Source organism: Protopterus annectens, chromosome 4.part1 (genome assembly GCF_019279795.1).
Source record: "Protopterus annectens isolate FY-2018-M chromosome 4.part1, PAN1.0, whole genome shotgun sequence".
Classification (NCBI taxonomy): domain Eukaryota; kingdom Metazoa; phylum Chordata; order Ceratodontiformes; family Protopteridae; genus Protopterus; species Protopterus annectens.
Window position 1 is genome coordinate 740,657,136 of NC_056734.1, and position 17,620 is coordinate 740,674,755.

The window sequence follows — 17,620 nt, forward strand, 5'->3', positions numbered from 1 at the left end:
AGCATATCACATTTATACAGTATAAAGACCAAGGATGTTAATAACGCCCTATATAGACATGTTGAAAAAATGCGGAGACAGACGCCTTTTTAAATTTGCCATATTTGACAGTGTTCAAATAGACCCTAGAGGGGGAGACTACAAAGGAATACTGTCTTATAAAGAAATCTGGTGGCTGTTATATACAGATGCCTCCAATGCACCAGGACTGAACGACTACATCACCATTAAGCCAATTTTACAATGTACATAACTAATTATTATTTTTATAATTTGTGAAAACTATGGATTTTAAGTGTCATAAGATTTTAGACAAATTGTTGACATATTACTGTATTAGTATATTACTTTTACGACAGGGAGAATGAGTTTTTTTACTCCATGCCATTTATTCAAGTTTTATGGCATTTCACACTATTGTGTGTTTGGCGCCAAAGAGGTTATTTAAATGAGTTTATTACATTTTTATTGAGTTCTGATGAAGCTCGCAGTATAGCGAGTGAAAGCGCTTATTTTTTGGATAATAAATTCTTGATTTTATTTATCGGTTCTATTTCCATTTTTGTTGTGACCGTTCATTGTGGTTGGCGTGTCAAGACACAGGGGATCAGCGTTTATTACATTTGGTTCTGTTTGTTGGTTTCCGAACGCTGAAATCTTTTGTTTCCAGTTACATTGAAGAAAAGGATAAACTACAAACAGACAATTAATATTCATGCCGCTAATGGTATGAATATTACTTAAGTTTACTAAGACGTCACTGATGGTTGGATGGTGGCTGGGTTTAGGCAGGACTTGCTACTGTGCATTCTGCAAGGTATTACACTAATACAAAGCCTGTTTTTCTTAGTTGACTCAAAGCCCGACTGATCAGAACCCATTTTCAGTGGGGGCTTGGGTTCTCTCATACAGCCTACTAAACCAATTAACTAAGTCATTCCACTAATAGCAAAACATGGTATCATAGTAGGCTCTCAAAAAATGACCAAGGTCTGACTATACTGTGTTTCTTTAAGTTAATTACAATCAACCTTGTTTTTTTTTTTCATTATTTTTTCCATGACTTTTCTTCCATGTTAACATTCCTAAAAATGCAGCTGCTTAGTAATAAGAGGAAGCAAATTCAACCCCTTCTACATAAGTCTACCATGCGTCACATCTTAAGGAAAATTCCTCAGACTGGCTCAACTCTACAACAGGACTTCTACCTATAACCTTGACAACAAACGTCTGGAAATTAACTCAAGCAGTTGATGCAAAGACTTGACTTGAAAACTAACTACTTGATCAACAGAACATTTACACAACTGGCAAAAGCAAATGTCTGTATTGGGAGAGAAAAGCAGCATATCATTAATTTTAACTTGTACACAAGACAAATGGAACAAGATCTCATCCGATCACACACCCCTACAAACAGTTAAAAAAAAAATCAACAAACATTAAAATATTATAGTTTTGCTAATTTAGGTGCAAATGAATAGATCTTCCATTCCATTGCAATACTTCTGTGATATTGTTACTTGTAATCTGGAGCTTTTCTCCTCGGGTCTCCACTGAAAATGGGCCCCTGGCTCAGCTGGACTAACACGATTAAACAAATGACAAATACATAAAATTCTATTACAAGCATTGCTTACCTTAAACTTCTTCTGGTAAACTAGTTGGTTATTCTGTATTGAGAACCATCGCCTGCAAACAGAAAAAGTAAACACATTGCTTCTTGAGCTGGCTGAACATTAACTTGTTTTAACAGAATTCATTTATTTCAGCAGCATCAAACTAGAACAAAAATAGATTAGTGCAGCACTCCAAATCTTTCTAATTACTCAGTAGCTAATGTAGCTGGTTCTAGTTTTCATTGAAATCAAGGAAATGACAGGTGTGCTAAAAACTTATCACATTTGTTAATCAAACTGGCATTACAACACAATGACATCTCGAACATTACACAACAGCAAAATACTAACATTTCAGTAACGCACAGTAATGAATCTAAGATGAGTACTCAAAGAATCACTGACCTTGTTATGAAAAAGGATGGAGAGAGAGAATGGGAACTAAGCTGCATTACATATTAATTATAATGCTACTCTTCCCTTGTAATAACGTACTCAAGCCTGCTTCCAGATCTCAGAAATATCATTTCTTTAAACCAACTCACTGACTGAAGCATGTTAATTTAAGTCACTTTTAGGGGGGAAAAAAAAGTACAGTTGTGTACACTTACCATAAATGTAGATGTTTGAGTGTATTCACTGTTGCAGTCATTACCATTTGGGTAATCTGCCTGTAGGTAGCCCTCAGCCGGCCTAAATTTAAAAGTCTTGGATTCCTGCATCGGATGCTCTCTTCTTCCATGACGTCAGAGGTATAAAACATGCAGCCAAAGCCATTACACTGTTTTTTCTTGCCCCAGATGTCAGGTGCCCCCATAATGGGAAGCAATTACATGTTAAGTTACACCTCCAACAAAAAGCAAATACACCAGAAAGCTCAAATATACCAAAGAAGGAAAGGAAGAGCCAAGAGAAGTCAGGGGGCTGGAGGGAGGGTAACCAGGACTGCAACAGTGAATACACTTGAACATCTACATTTATGGTAAGTGTACACAACTGTACTACATTCTTCGTGTTTCACTGTTGCAGTCATTACATTTGGGTAGATTCCCAAAGCTAAGAAAGGGAGGAGGTAGTTAGAGAGCATTAGGGCCAGCTATTAAAACCTGCAAAACTGCAGTGGCAAAACCAGCTCTGGATTTAGAAAAAATAGGCATGTGGTAATGCTTGGTGAAGGTATGAACAGAGCTCCAGGTAGTAGCTTCTAGAATGTCCCAGGTAGGGACCACTCTGAGAAAGGCTGTAGAGGTAGATGCAGCCCTGGTGGAATGTGATCTTATCCCCTGTGGGGTAGGTTTTTCATGGGGCTTATAGCAGAAATGAATGCAATGGGCTATCCATTTAGAAATGGTTTGCTTTGAAATGGCCTTCCCCTCTGCCCCTGCAGCAAAGCCAACTAGCAGCTGTTCAGACTGAGAGGCTTAGTCCTGTCCAAATAAAATCTAAGTTGTCTGTGCACGTACAAAGAAAGTAGTATTCTCTCTGTTTTGTGGATTCGGGAAAAAAAGTAGGCAAATGAATGGACTGATTTAGAGCCACACTAGACACCACCTTGAGCATAAAGGAAAGATTGGTCCTGAGGGAAACCCTGTCTGCATGGAAGATAATGAAGGGCTCCACTGCCATGAGGGCCTGTAATTCAGACACTCTTCTTGCTGAAGTGATGGCTACAAGGAAGGATATTTTCCAAGAAAGGAATTTCAACTCTGCAGCTACTTCAAATGGAAGGAGAGTGAGCTTTTCCAATACAAAGTTAAGGTCCCAGGCTGGAGTAGGGGCTCGCCTGGGGGGGGGGCTTAAATTTTTAGCCCCTCTGAACAACTGCTTTAACAGGAGGTGAGAAAAGAGGGGTGGTTCAGTATTATAATGTGCTGAAATGGCAGAGGTATGAATTTTAATGGACAAGGATAGGCCCCTGTGGACCATTTCTGTTAAATATTGAAGAATATGAAGTAAACTGGGCACCGTAGTGCCCATCTCCTGAGTCTAGCTCCAAGAACAGTATCTTTTACACTTTTCAGCATAGGATTTTCTAGTACTAGGTCTCCTTGCTTCCAGAATGCCACCTAGCACCTGCTTACTGAGGGATGCTATTGGAGAGCTCAAGGAATTAGCCAGGCTGCAAGGTTCAGGGTTTGAAGTGGAGGGTGCAGAATCTGGCCCGCCTGCTGGGAGAGCAGGGAAGGTGTCTGAGGTAGGTGCTATGGATCCAGCAGTACCATACTGCACAAGAGGGGGTACCAGTGCTGGCAAGGCCAGTCTGGCAATCAGTATTGTCCTTGGTTTGTCTTGTTTGATCTTTAACAGAACCTTCGAGAGGAGAGGCAGAGGGGGAAAGGCATAAACTGAAAGGCTTTCCCAGGTAAAGGACAGGCATCCACTTTCCAAGCTTGACTGTGGGGAGTCCTTGTGCAGAATTCGTCCAATTGGTAGTTCTGAGGGGAGGCAAACAGGTCTAGCTCTGGAGTCCCCCATTTGTTCCTCAAGAGGTTGAATATTTTTGGTTCCAGTTTCCATTCGTGTGGGTCCACGAGGTTTCTGCTTAGGTTGTCTGCCAGCGAATTTAGCTTGCATGGCAGGAAATGAACTTGCATGTGCACTTGGTAGCTCAAGGCTGTGTTCCAGAGCCATGGCTAGTCTGCAGAGAGGGTACGAGTGGGTTCCCCCTGCTTGTTTATGTACCACATAACTGTGGTGCTGTCTGCCTTTACCAATAATTGTTCTGGAAGGATGTGGTCTTTGAAGGCTGTCACGGAATTCTGTACAGCTAATAAGTTATGTACTCACCATAACGTTCCATCTGAGTAGGTGACTTCATTTGTCTGCAACCTTTGGGTCTTGGATCCGACAACTTATTTTACAGCTTATGGATCCGAACTGCTAGCTCCTCCCCTTACCCATAATCCCCTGCCAACCCTGATTGACCTCGGATCAAGTTTGCCCTTATACAAAATCTCAGACCAAAAATGTCCCGAAAGGGACCAAGAAAGGACATTCAAGAATAGACTTCTGAAGGCCAGGGGGAAGGAGGGGGGATGGTTGCAGACAAATGAAGTCACCTACTCAGATGGAACGTTATGGTGAGTACATAACTTCTTAATCTGAAGTAGGGACTTCATTTGTCAGCAACCTTTGGGACACAGTCCCCAGCTACCTGAATCTTGGGCGGCCATCATGGAAGGATGTTCTGGAGCACTGCGGAGCCAAAGGATGCTCTCCCTCTGGAAATAACATCCAGCTTATAATGGCTGACAAAGGTATGAGAAGAGGCCCAAGTGGCTGCAGAACAAATATCATCCAAAGATACTCTAGATCTAAAGGCAGCAGAAGTAGATATGGCGCGAGACGAATGCACCCGTACTCCCTGAGGTGTGGGCCTCCCTGAAGTTTCATAGGCCTGAAGAATACACTGTGAAATCCATCATAAGGTGACCTTAGAAATAGCTTTACCCAGATTGAATTTGGCAAAGGAAATGAACAACTGATCGGATTGTCTGTGACCAGCAGTCCTATGAATGTAGAAGCGCAGTTGTCTCTGCACGTCTAAGGAATGCAGCTTGTATTCTCCTTTATAGTGGAACTTAGGGAAGAAAACTGGCAGGTTAATGGACTGATTGATATTGGTTTCTGAGGCCACCTTAGGAAGAAAGGAGGGATTGGTCCTGAGGTACACTCTATCCTGATGAAAAATCAAGTAGGGAGGTTTCGCACAAAGGGCCTGAAGCTCGGAAACTCTTTTCGCTGAAGTGATGGCGACAAGGAACGCTGTTTTCCAGGAAAGATATTTAAGTTCAGCCGAGGCAGCTGGTTCAAAGGGAGGGGCAGTCAAGGCTTGAAGGACTAATGATAGATCCCAAGGGGGTACAGCTTCCTTGACAGGAGGCCTGAGCAGGAAGGTACCCTTGAGGAAGGTTTTGCATAATCTCGCAGTCATCAAGGGACCTGACTCGTGTCCCACATGGTAATGAGAAATGGCTGCCAATTGAACCTTGACCGTAGAACAGCTAGCTCCCTGTTGAGAGAGTCCAGTGAGGAAATCCAAGACGGCTGGCAACGAAGCCGTGAAGGGATCTATGTTATGATGTTCCGCCCAGATGGAAAAACGCTTCCATTTACTGCGATAGACTCTTCTAGTGGAAGGTTTGTGGGCTGCCACCAAGATGGCTTTAACTGGTGAAGAGATGCCGGGAGTCCTGACTAAGAGTGGAACTGGAGCAGCCAAGCTGTCAGCTTCAGGTTGTCCAGATTCGGGGTCGGTAGGCCTAAGGGATGGGATATTGGATCCGGAATGGGATCCAGAATCCAGGGAGGATTCACCAGATGAGACCACAAGTAAGGGAACCTAGTTTGACGAGGCCAGAATGGGGCAATGAGGATCATTCTGCTCCCCAACAGAGAGGCTTTCTGCATCAGTTTCAGCATCAGGGGTAGAGGAGGATAGGCATAAAGTTGACCAGGAGGCCAAGCATGCACTAGAGCGTCTCTCGGGGCTTCCCCGGGGGGGGGGGGGGGTCAGAGCGAAGAAGCTGGAGCATTTCGTGTTTGAGGGAGTGGCAAAAAGATCGCAGCAGGGTTGTCCCCATTCGGCAAAAATCCGCTTCGCTATCTGAGAATTGAGAGACCACTCGTAAGGGGAAAGAATAGTGCGGCTGAGCTTGTATGCCAGAATGTTGGACCGTCCCGGAATGTGCGTTGCGATAAGGAAGCGGTTGGTGGAGATTGCCCATTCCCACACCCTCATGGCCTCTCGACAGAGGGTAGGACCTGGTTCCCCCCTGTTTGTTGATGTACCAGACAACTGACATGTTGTCCATCTGTATCGCAATAGTTCCTACGGGGAGAAGGTTCTGAAGTACTTGCAATGCCAACAGCACCGCCCTCATCTCCAGAACGTTGATGTGCAAGGAGGTCTCTGTGTCGTTCCACGTGCCTTGGACCATTCTGCCTGAGCAATGCCCCCCCCCCACCTGAGGTGAGAGGCGTCCGTGGTCACTGTGGCGAGGGGAGGCGGCGTGCAGAAGGGTCGTCCCGTATGAAGGTCCGGGGACTGGAGCCACCATAAGAGGGCCCTCCTGCAAGCCCTGCTGAGTGAGATAGGATGGTTGAGGGGGAGAGACTGAAAGGACCATTGGACTAAAGGGGTCCACTGTAGCACCCTCATATTCAGACGAGCGTATGGAAGAAGAGTTATTGCTGCTGCCATGGAGCCTAGCGCCCTCAGGACCAATTCCGCCGGTGGGGCTTTTAAGTGGAGGATGGCCCGCACATGAAGTCTCAGGTTTTGAAGTCGCTCCGAAGTGAGGAACGCTCACAGACTTCTCGTATCTAGATTGGCCCCTATGAAATCTATCACTTGTGTTGGAGCAAGGGAGGATTTGTCCAGGCTGATCATAATGCCTAGATGGGGAGCTAGCCGGAGGTGGTGATTTCTGGCTGCGCAGAGTAGATGCCTTGTTGGGGCGGACAGGAGCCAGTCGTCCAGGTACGGGAAGACCTGCATTCCCTGGAGTCTCAGGTGGGCCACTATCGCTAACACTTTGGTAAACACCCTGAGGGCTGTGGTGAGACCAAAGGGAAGGACCCTGAACTGATAGTGACTGGCTCCCAGCCAGAAGGGGAGAAACCTCCTGGATCGTCTGTCCATTAAAATGTGGTAGTACGCATCCTTGAGGTCTACTGAGCACATCCAGTCGCTCTCCCGCAAGAGGGGGAGAATGGATTGAAGGGTGACCATCCGGAATTTTTCTTTGGTTAAAGACAGATTCAAGAGTGAAAAGGTCGAGAATCGGTCTCAAGTCCCCCATCTTTTTTGGCACCAGACAGAACCTGGAGTAAAACCCTAATCTGAGTTGATCTGGGGGGATGGGCTGGATGGCTCTTCTTTCTAGCAGCTGCTGGATTTCTGCAGCTGCCGCCTCCCTCTGATCGGGAGGTACATCGGGGAGGTTTTTGAGTCTGGGGACATGGTGCAGTGGGATTTTGTAACCTCTGGATATGATACGAAGCACCCAGCGATCTGACGTAATGGACTCCCAAGCCGCCAGGTGCTTCGAGAAGCACCCCCCGACTGCCTCCAGAGTGGAGCAGTCGAACAACCCCTCAGGGCTGCGGCGTGGGCCGATCAGGAAAGTTTCTCTGGACCCAAAATTTCTCGGGGCCCCTCTGCCTCTAGGGCGGCGTCCTCCCTGTCCTCCTCTGCCAAGGAAGGACTGGTTGCCCGGAGCAGGATGGGAATGTTGCGATTTCCGGAACCACATCTTCTTCTGTCCCTTTTGGTTCTTGGAGAAGGACCTCTGGGGAGCAGAGAAGCGGACTCTGACGGCAGACAACGTCTTCCCGTCCTTTTCGCACTGGACAAGTGTCTCGCGAATGGTCTTGCCAAACAAGGCAGAACCATCAAAGAGGGCATTCGCAAAGGACGCCTTAAAGGGCTCCGCAAAGTCACAATGTCGGAGCCAGGCCTGACGTCTCATGACTAGACCCGCTCTGCTGGCTCTAGCGGCTCCCTCTGTGGCGTGGGACAAAAGCCGCATAGAGATATTTGAAACTGATCTTAGAGTGGCCATACGAGTGGAATACAACTGCTTGCCCTCCGCCGACATGGACTCTGGGGGGGAAGCAGCATATTCTTTGATAAGATCTTGCTACATCCTGATGACATGTGCCATGTAATTCAGGGACCTGAAGGTCGCTGAACTAAATACCCACTTCCTGAGGCGATCCATCGAGCGGGACTCCTTGCTCAGTGGATGGACAGAGGGGCTCTCCTGAGCTAATTCTCTCTTCGTGGCTGCCGCCATCAACATGGCATCTACGGGGGACCCTTGCTCCAATGTGACCGGTCTGCAGGGGGACTCAAAACTCCATCCGGGCGTTTGGGGAATGGTTCCACATTGTCCGGCTCCTTCCACGCCCTGGTGGTGATAAGGTCCACCAGGGGGTCAGCCGGAGGGGACACCCAAGAGGTAGACGGGCCTGCTTCGAATGCCTCCAGGAACACGGACTCGTCGGAGGAAGCCTTGGGGGCAAATACCCCCCCCGATCCTGAGCATTTCCATGATGTCTCCAAAGGAGACATCCTCGGGGGTGACCTTGGGGAGCCTTCCCCTTCATCCAAGTAAGTGTCCTCTGTTAAGGACTCGGGGGAGTCCACGTGTCTCCTCTTACACTTATGCTTGCGAGGCACTTCCTCGGGGGGACTGTCCGAGTCTCACCAGCAATATCCTGTTCCAGTGGAACAACCTGGGACATCGAAGCAGGCTGTCCCTGTGGCCGGGTGATGGAAGCCTGACCCAGCAGAGGGGGAGTGCAGGGTGGAGCCGATGCAAGGACCGGGGGTCCGGATGCTCTCAACAGTGCCCTCTCCACTACATCGAAGGCTGAGGGGGAGCCCATCTCCCTGGGATCCGAAAGCCGGCTCCCACTCGGATCTGATGAAGGGATCGGAACCGGCGCCGAGGCCACCGGATCCGAAGGACCCATGTGCTCTGACCTGGATGGAGCCGAAGGCACACAATCCCTCGAATCAGATGCTCGGCCCACAGCTCCGAGAGGTCGGATCCAAAGGACCCGACAGACTCGAGGGCAGGGTCGGATCCGAAGTACCCAGTACAGTCGGCGCCGACCCACCCCCGGCTCCAACGTTGCCCAGCTCAGAGCGCTCTGAACCCGGAAAGTGGGTTGGAGAAGGAGCTATCTGTGCAAAAAAAGGTGTCTAGCTCCCCCCCAGAGGAGGAGGGAGGTAAGAAAACTCCCATCTGCAGCTGGGCCTGGATGAACCTTATCATCTGGTCCAAGTCTGCATCAGAAAGACTAAGTAGATCTCGATGAGGCCACCGAGGCGGGCCGGGAATGCCACCTCGATGACCTCGACGGGGATCGGGTCTCCTCCTCCTCGGGTCCCGGGGAAAAGCAAGGGGATCGGATCAGAGGAGGAGGGGACCTGGAAGCCATGGAAGGAGAAGCCCGCTTAGCTGGGGGGGCCGAAGCGGAGGCCTTGGTCCACCGCTTGTGGTGCTTCTCCCTTCTTTTCTCCCTCCTGGCCTCCCTGTCCTCCGGCGCCTTAGTGGAAGTTTGAATCCCGGCCGGGGGAAGGGGGGCAGGAGTGGCCACCACTGAAGGCTGAGGAGGTGCCATGGGAGCAGAGGCCGAAGCCGAATCCGGGGGCAAAAGTCCCGCCAGGATCAGCTTCGACCTCCGTTCTTTCAGTGCCCTGGTGTTGAACGCCGTGCAAATGGCACACCCAGAGGACAGGTGTTCAACCCCAAGGCACCGAACACACCGAGTGTGGCCATCTGCTGGTGAAAGCTTATGGCCACACTCGGAGCACTTGGACAAAATGGCTTTTGGGGCCTCTGACATAACAAAAAACTAACGTAAGCTACACAATCACACTAGGCCCCAAAAACACAAACACACTCTACGAACCAGCGAGGGGAGGGATTACACTAAAAATTAAAAAAATATATCAAAAGGGAAACGTAAATCACAGACACTGTTTAAAACACTTAGAAAAACTCTCTAATTTTACAAGTTTTAACCACTTATCTGGTAAATCGCCAGGAGCTCAAAATCCAGCTGTCTCTACTAAGAGCGGCAAACTAGATCAATCAGGGTTGGCAGGGGATTATGGGTAAGGGGAGGAGCTAGGAGCTCGGATCCATAAGCTGTAAAATAAGTTGCCGGCTCGGATCCAAAGTCGGATCCAAGACCCAAAGGTTGCTGACAAATGAAGTCCCTACTTCAGATCATTTCTTTTTGGTTGATATGCACGAGCATCTGACTCTGGGTCCATTTGCCCTGAATGCACCGCACTGCAAAGTGAGCCCCCCATGCATAGTCTGATACATCTGTAGTCAGGGTTTGGGCGGCAGAGGGTAGACAAAGGGAGCCCCTTGTTGTGGTGGCAGGCCTCTGCCCACCAAAGGAACTCTGTCTTTATACAAGGAATGATAGGAATCAGATTTCAGGTCCTGAGAATGTTGACATCATAGGCTTTTTAGACACCACTGTAGTTTCCTCATATGCAGTCTTGCATATGGAATTAGTAGAATGCAAGAGGCCATGAACCCCAGGGCTTGCAGGATTTTCCTTGCAGATAGCTGGGTCTTTGTGGCCAATAGTTTGAAGTAGGCTGTCAAACTTGTTGCTCTGGTGTGAGGTAAGCCATCTGAGATTATGTGTTCAAGCTTGCTCCTAGGAATACAATTTGTTGGCAGGGTACTAGATGAGATTTGCATTTATGGTACACCCCAGCTAGTTTAGAAATTTCTTTACAAATGCCAGACATTTTAATAGCATGTCCTGGCTTTCTGCCTGAATCAGACAATCATCAAGGTATGTGTATATTTGAATATTTCTCTGCCTGCAAAATGCAATGGCTGGAGCTAGACACTTTGTGAATAACCAGGGTGCAGTAGATAAGCCAAAGAGAAGTGCAGAGAAATGATAGTGCATGAAGCCTGCTCTGAAGCGTAGGTATTTTCTACAAGATTCCCTTATTGGAATGTGCAAGTAAGCTTCCTTTAAGTCCAAGGTTGCCAACCAGGCATCTGTGTCTAGCATAGGAAGCAGCTGTTTAAGTGTTAGCATTTTGAATTTTGGGATTACCAAAAGGGGTTTAGAATAGAGAGGTAGAGGACAAGACGCCAGGTTTGTCTTTTCTGGGTACCAGGAATAGTCTTGAGTAAAAACACTGCCCCTTTTCTTCTGCTGGGACAGGTTGAATAGCCCTGATACTTGAGAGAGAACCAGCTGCTGAGCCTCTGCCCACTGATTTGGGGGTAGGTCTGGTCAACCTTATGGGGTTGGTAAGTTGTGGAAGTGGAATCTGTAACCCTGGAAAAAAAGAAGTTATGTACTCACCATAACATTCCATGCTGGTAGTCCATCTCACCCTTCATTTTTACATATGGGTTTGGAGCCAAGCCTCTGCTCCGACAGACTATTTACAAGCTGGAAGACTTCTGGTTGGCTCGTGGCTAAGCAGGTATCCCATGGTGCACCAGTACAACCCCCAGATCTTGTTTGCTGCTCACTAGAACAAACAACCATAAAAACAGCCAATACTAAAGGATCTCCAACCAAGGGCAACCAAATTATTACTTCCAGATCTTCCAGTATGGGGGCGGGTTGGTAAAAATGAAGGGTGAGATGGACTACCAACAAGGAACGTTATGGTGAGTACATAACTTCTTTATGTTAGGTAGTATGATCTCACCTTAATTTTTACATATGGGACAGCATCCCTAGCGCCTTATTCTTGGGTGGCTCATTGGAAAATAGTAGAGCACGGTGGAGCCAAAGGATGCTCTATCCCTGGACGCCAAATCCAATTTGTAATGTGTAATAAAAGTGTGAGGGGTAGCCCACATAGCTGCTGCACAAATATTATCAAGTGGTACCCTGGCTTGAAAGGCTGTTGAGGTAGACAGCAACCTGGCAGAATGAGCCTTGATCCTGTAGGGTAAAGATTTGCCCTCTGAGCTATATATAAAGGCTATACAACTGGAAATCCAATTAGATAGTGTCGCTTTAGAAACTAGTAAGCCCAATCTAGAGTAAGAAAAGGAAAGGAACAATTGATCCGATTTCCTGAAAGCCTTAGTCCGCTGTAGATAAAAACGTAGTTTAACGTTTAGCTGATGAAAACGGTATTCAGCTGTATTACAGTGGTTAGGGAAGAAAACTAGAAGTTCTATTGATTGGTTTAAAGTAGTATTAGAACAAACTTTGGGAACAAAGGAGGGATTAGTACGTAATGACACCCTGTCTTTGTGAAAAATCAAACACAGTGGCTTAAAAGACAAGGCCTGTAGCTCAGATACCAGTCTAGCTGATGTGATAGCTACCAAAAACAAGGTCTTCCAACACAGAAATTTAGAGAAGATGAGTGGAAAGGTTCAAAGGGTGGAGAAGTCAATTTGGACAACACAAAATTTAAATCCCAAGAAGCCACTGGTTCTTGCAGAGGTAGTCTCAATAAAGTGGCCCCTTTCAAAAAGGTCTTGCATAGCTTATAAGTCATTAAATTGGTATCTGGAAAACTTAAAAGAAAATGAGACCACCAATTAGACTCAGTGGCAGCAGCAGATCCTTGTTGAAAAAGCTCAGAAAGAAAATCCGGAATCACAGGGATAGAAGCAGTGTATGGATCTACATTCTTGCTCTGTGCCCAAATAGAAAATCTTTTCCATTTACTGCCATACAGCCTCCTAGCTGAAGGTTTATGGGAGGACATAAGAATACGTGACACTGAAGATGATACATCATGAAGCCTGACTATGGATGGAACTGGAACAGCCACACTGTCATTTTTTGAGGGTGTGGATTGAGGGGTGTAACAAACCAGACATGCGAGTCAATAGATCTGGAGCTGGGTCCAGAATCCAAGGATCGTCCAGGAGGAGAGGCTCAAGAAAGGGGAACCAGACCACATGTAGTCAGTAAGGAGCAATGAGGAACAACTTGCTTCCCAGCCAACTGGCTTTCTGAATCACTTTAGAAATGAGAGGAATTGGAGGAAAAGCATACAGAAGTACCATGGGCCAATCGTGAGCCATAGCGTCTCTGGGAGACTCCCCCGGAGGGGGAATGAGGGAAAAATAGCTTCTGCATTTGGTATTGACTAGGCTGGCAAAAAAGTCACAGCAAGGCTGTCCCCATTTCCGTAAAATCTGATCCACTGTTTCCCGTTTCAGAGACCACTTGTGAGGCCATTAGGCTTGTCGGCTATCACGTTGGTCATCCCTGTAATGTGCGTTGCAACCAGAAAGCGCTGGGAAGAATTCGCCCATTCCCAAACTCGCATGGCCTCTCGACAGAGTGGGTAAGATCTGGTACCACCCTGTTTGTTGATATACCAAACCACCGACATGTTGTCTGACTATCGCAATTGTCCCTAGAGGAAGAAGGTCTTGAAGTGCTTGCAACACCAGAAGCACCACCCTCATCTCCAGAACATTGATATGCAGATGAGCCTCGTGTTCTTGCCATGTGCTTTGGACAGTCCTGCCGAGATAATGCCCCCCCCCACCCGATCTGGGAGGCATCCGTGGTCAGTGGCAACGGGTTGGGCTGGAACAAAGGGGGTACCCATGAACAGTTGACTGGGATATATCCACCAACGAAGGTCCTTCTTGCATGATTCCGTCAGCAGGCTAGGATGACTGAGTGGGAGAAATTGGAAGGACCACTGGGAAAACGGAAGCCACTGGAGAATTCTCATCTGCAACCTGGCTAATGGTATAAATAGAATTGTGGAAGCCATAGTCCCGAGGAGCTGAAGAACCCACTTTGCTTTGACTTTTTGCAATGTAAGAAAACGTTCAACTTGGGAGATTAAGTTCTGTGCTCTTAGATTGAGAGGGCAATAATGCAGATTTTTTCCAGTTTATGGAGATCCCTAACTGAGCACACGTGGTGGTGCTGCGGTAGCGTTGTCGCCTCACAGTAAGACGCTGTCTGGTTCGACTCTCAGCTAGAGCGTCTTTTGCGTGTAGACATGCGTGAATGGGCGTTCCTTCATTGAAGGTTGTGCGCCAGGGCTGGCAACTCTGTACATAAAAATCAACTGCCAATCATTAGCGGACCGGTGTTCCGCTGTGGCGACCCCTAACCTGGAAAAGCCAAAAGACACAACCTAACTGAGCACAAAGTTGAATCGTGGCATCCCTATTTTGGATGAGTAGATGCCTGGTGGGGGCGGTCAGGAGCCAGTCCAAATACAGAAACACCAGGAATCCCTGACATTCTCAGGTGAGCTGTCACTACTGCCATGCATTTGGTGAACACCCTGGAGGCAGAGCAGAGTGCAAAACTGACAGTGACTGGCTCCCAGCTGGAAGCATAGATGGCCTTCTGGACGCCTTGTCCATTTTTATGTGATAATAGGCGTCCTGAAGATCCAGAGAGCACATTCAAAATTCTTTCCCTAACCACGGGAGTATAGACTGTAGTGTTACCATCTGAAACTTGTCCTTCACTGATTCGTTCAGTCTGCTGAGGTCCAATATTGGCCTCCAATCTCCGGTTCGTTTTGGAACTAAAAAGAACCTGGAATAAGTTCCGGATCCTATCTGGTCTGCTGGGACGGGCTGGATGACTGTTTTTGCGAGCAACTTGTTGATCTCCACAGTTGCCTGATCCCCGAGATTGGGTGGTACATCTGGGATCCTTTTGGGAACTAACGGTGATAGGGAAAAGGGTATGATATAGCCTCTGGTAACAACTCTTTGCGACCCCCAACCGGCCCCAGAAAAACTCAGTCGGGCTCCACATCAGGAGTGCTGATAAGGCCGTCCTCGAAAGGAATCACAACCTTGTTGGTATTGCAGACCACCCCTGCCATTTCCTCTTCCTCTAAAGGAGGATTCACCCTGTGTCAGGAAAGGCCCTTGGACTTCTTGAACCACATTTTACCGCCTCTTTGACCCTTGGGGTATGGTCTGAAAGGGACAGTAAAACACACTCTCACGACAGAGAGAGTCTTTCCTTCTTGCTCACACAAAGTGTGTGTATCCTTCACCTTGGAACCAAACAATGAGGAACCATCAAACAGGGATTGGTGAAAGTAGACTTGAATGGTTCCGCAAAATTACATAAGCGCATCCAGGAGTGGCGCCTCAAGGCAACTATGAAACCCACTGCTCTACTCGCTCCAGCCGCAGCATAAGATACAAGTCGCATGGAGGAATTAACCACAGAATTTAAGGTGGACAACTGTGGAGAAATTTTGTCAGGAACTCCCTCAGTACACGCACCTTGCATGGAATCTCTAAACTCCTTGAGGAGATCCCTCTGCAACCTCGTGAAGTGCGTGTGAGAGAGTTCAACGATCAAAGGGTAAAGGCCGCTGAACTAAAAATACACTTCCCAAATCTGTCCATCTGCTGAGACTCCTTGTTTGGAGGATAAACAGATGAAGAGGTTCTCCTTCTGCTGCCGCCACCACCATGGCATCTACGGGAACACCCTTGGACAAGAACTCTTTACCAGGAGGAGCAGAAAAGAACTTATTTGGTCTCCTGGTGACTAGCTCCACGGTGTCAGGAGTATCCCCACACCTTTCAACTGACTAAATCCATTATTTCATCAAAAGGTGGAGACACCCAAGAGGCAGAAGGTTGAGACCCGAAAGCCTTCACATACACAGACTCATCAGAAGGGTCAATAATGGGCCAGTCGTACCTCTGCTTAGGTATCTCTAAAATGTCTACAAAGGAGACATCAGAGGATGACTTGGGGGACCCTTCCGACGCCTCAAGGTCAGTGTCCGATGTCAAAGACATCCTGGGAGTCAATATGTTTCCTCTTATATAACCTCTTCTGGGGAGGCTCCTCGGAAGGATATTCTAGGGAAGCCTCAGAAGAGTGGGGCCACCAGCCGATGGCTCCTGAGGCTGCGGGTCTCTGCTGTCTCCGGAGAGAGTAGGGGCTGAGATTGAAGTGGGTGCTCTCGGGGGGAAGAGTGCTGGTGCCAGTGGTAGGTGCTGGAGAATGAGACAGCTTGCTCCTCCTCATCTCAAACGCCTACCTCTACAGCTCCGAAGACCTCCCCTGCTCCAAAGAGATGCGGGTCTGCGCCAAAGCCAGAGCTGTCGGCTCCGAGAAAGATGCAGGGTCCGAGCTCACCCTGGCCGATGCACCAAGAGGAAGGCTTGGAACTGAAGATAGATTCCAACCCTCCCTGTTGGTGCCGACAGGAGATCTTTGGCCTCTGGACATGACGGACGGCACCGAGTGTGTCTGAGCCGAACCCGGCACCAAGGCAGCAATAAGGTGAGTTGGAGCTGACATCTCCTCCGTTGACACCAAGCACTTGGCTCCGAAAGTCCAGTAAGGCTCAGAGGAGGAATAGCAGACAAGGGCAAAGCTGGGTCAAGTGGCTCTGGAGCTGACTGGGACGGAGCAAACAATAGTTTTGGCAAGGCAGACTACTTCAGGAGTCTCAGCACTACCCTCCACATCTTCTGAAAGGGTCCTGGAAGACCTGGAAGACACAGTTGGGGACCTTGACCTGGGGGGCACTGGAGACTTAGTTGTTACGGACAACAGTAGGGAGCTTACAGACCGGCTCAGAGTAGCAGAGTCAACTGCTGTATCAATCGTTTCAGAGATCGGTTCCGAAACACCTGTAACCGACTCAGACACCACCATGATGCTCTCCTTCGGCTCCGAAGGCGGAGGAGTCGAGGAGGCAGACTTGGATTGTCTCAATTGTTTAGTAGGTGGCTCAGACACCAGCCGTGCCGGAGAAGGCCTTTTTGAGGATTTTGACTTCCCAGACTTGAGGAAGCCAAAGAACTGGATAGTGCTTCCTCAAAGCTTGGTTTCAATAGACCCTTGAGCATGAGTTTGTTCCTTCTCTCCTGTAACACTCTAGGAGGAAAAGCATGGCAGAACAAACACTACTCCTGTAAGTGGATGGCCCCTAGGCAGTAGACACAGCTACTGTGGCCATCCGTTAAGGACATATTTTAGAAGCATTTCATGCACTTTTTGAACCCCGAGGGTTTATGTTCCTTACTCTCCTTAGACATATTACACACACAGCCCAGAGAAAGAGAGAAAAGGAAAGGAGGACTGGGTCCTCTAACTAAAACGGGCCTAGCCCTAAGAAGGAATTACACGAGGACTAGGTCCTCTAACTTAAACGGGCCTAGCCTGGTGTAGTAAAACTAGGTCTTCAAACTTAAACATACCAGAAAGGAAAGCTCATGCACACAAGAGAAACTGCAAATGACACAATAACTTTCTATTCTAAAGAAAAAACAGGTAATAAACTTGCAATCCTAGTAACCTCACAAACAGATCCCCGCCAAAAACAAAATGTCAAAATAGTAGAAACCAACTGCTAACAATTACCAAAAAAGGTCAGAACAGACAAGACAACAAGAGCCCCGGAAAACCGCCAAAAACTCTACCTAATAATCAAAGAATGCGCAACACAGTGTCTAAAACTAACTGGTAGACAGGATACCAATAAACTAGAAACCTAAGTT

At 47.7% G+C, this 17,620-nt stretch overlaps 1 protein-coding gene across 1 annotated transcript in view; it reads right to left on the minus strand.

The window, feature by feature from the left end:
• The window catches only part of LOC122801280 (arf-GAP with coiled-coil, ANK repeat and PH domain-containing protein 2-like), a 2,104,317-nt gene that overhangs the window by 1,537,832 nt on the left and 548,865 nt on the right, over window positions 1-17,620 (minus strand). Inside the window, exon 11 of the mRNA XM_044070827.1 lies at window positions 1,641-1,692. Within this exon, the coding sequence (XP_043926762.1) occupies window positions 1,641-1,692 (52 nt within the window). The remainder of the gene's footprint in view (window positions 1-1,640; window positions 1,693-17,620) is intronic.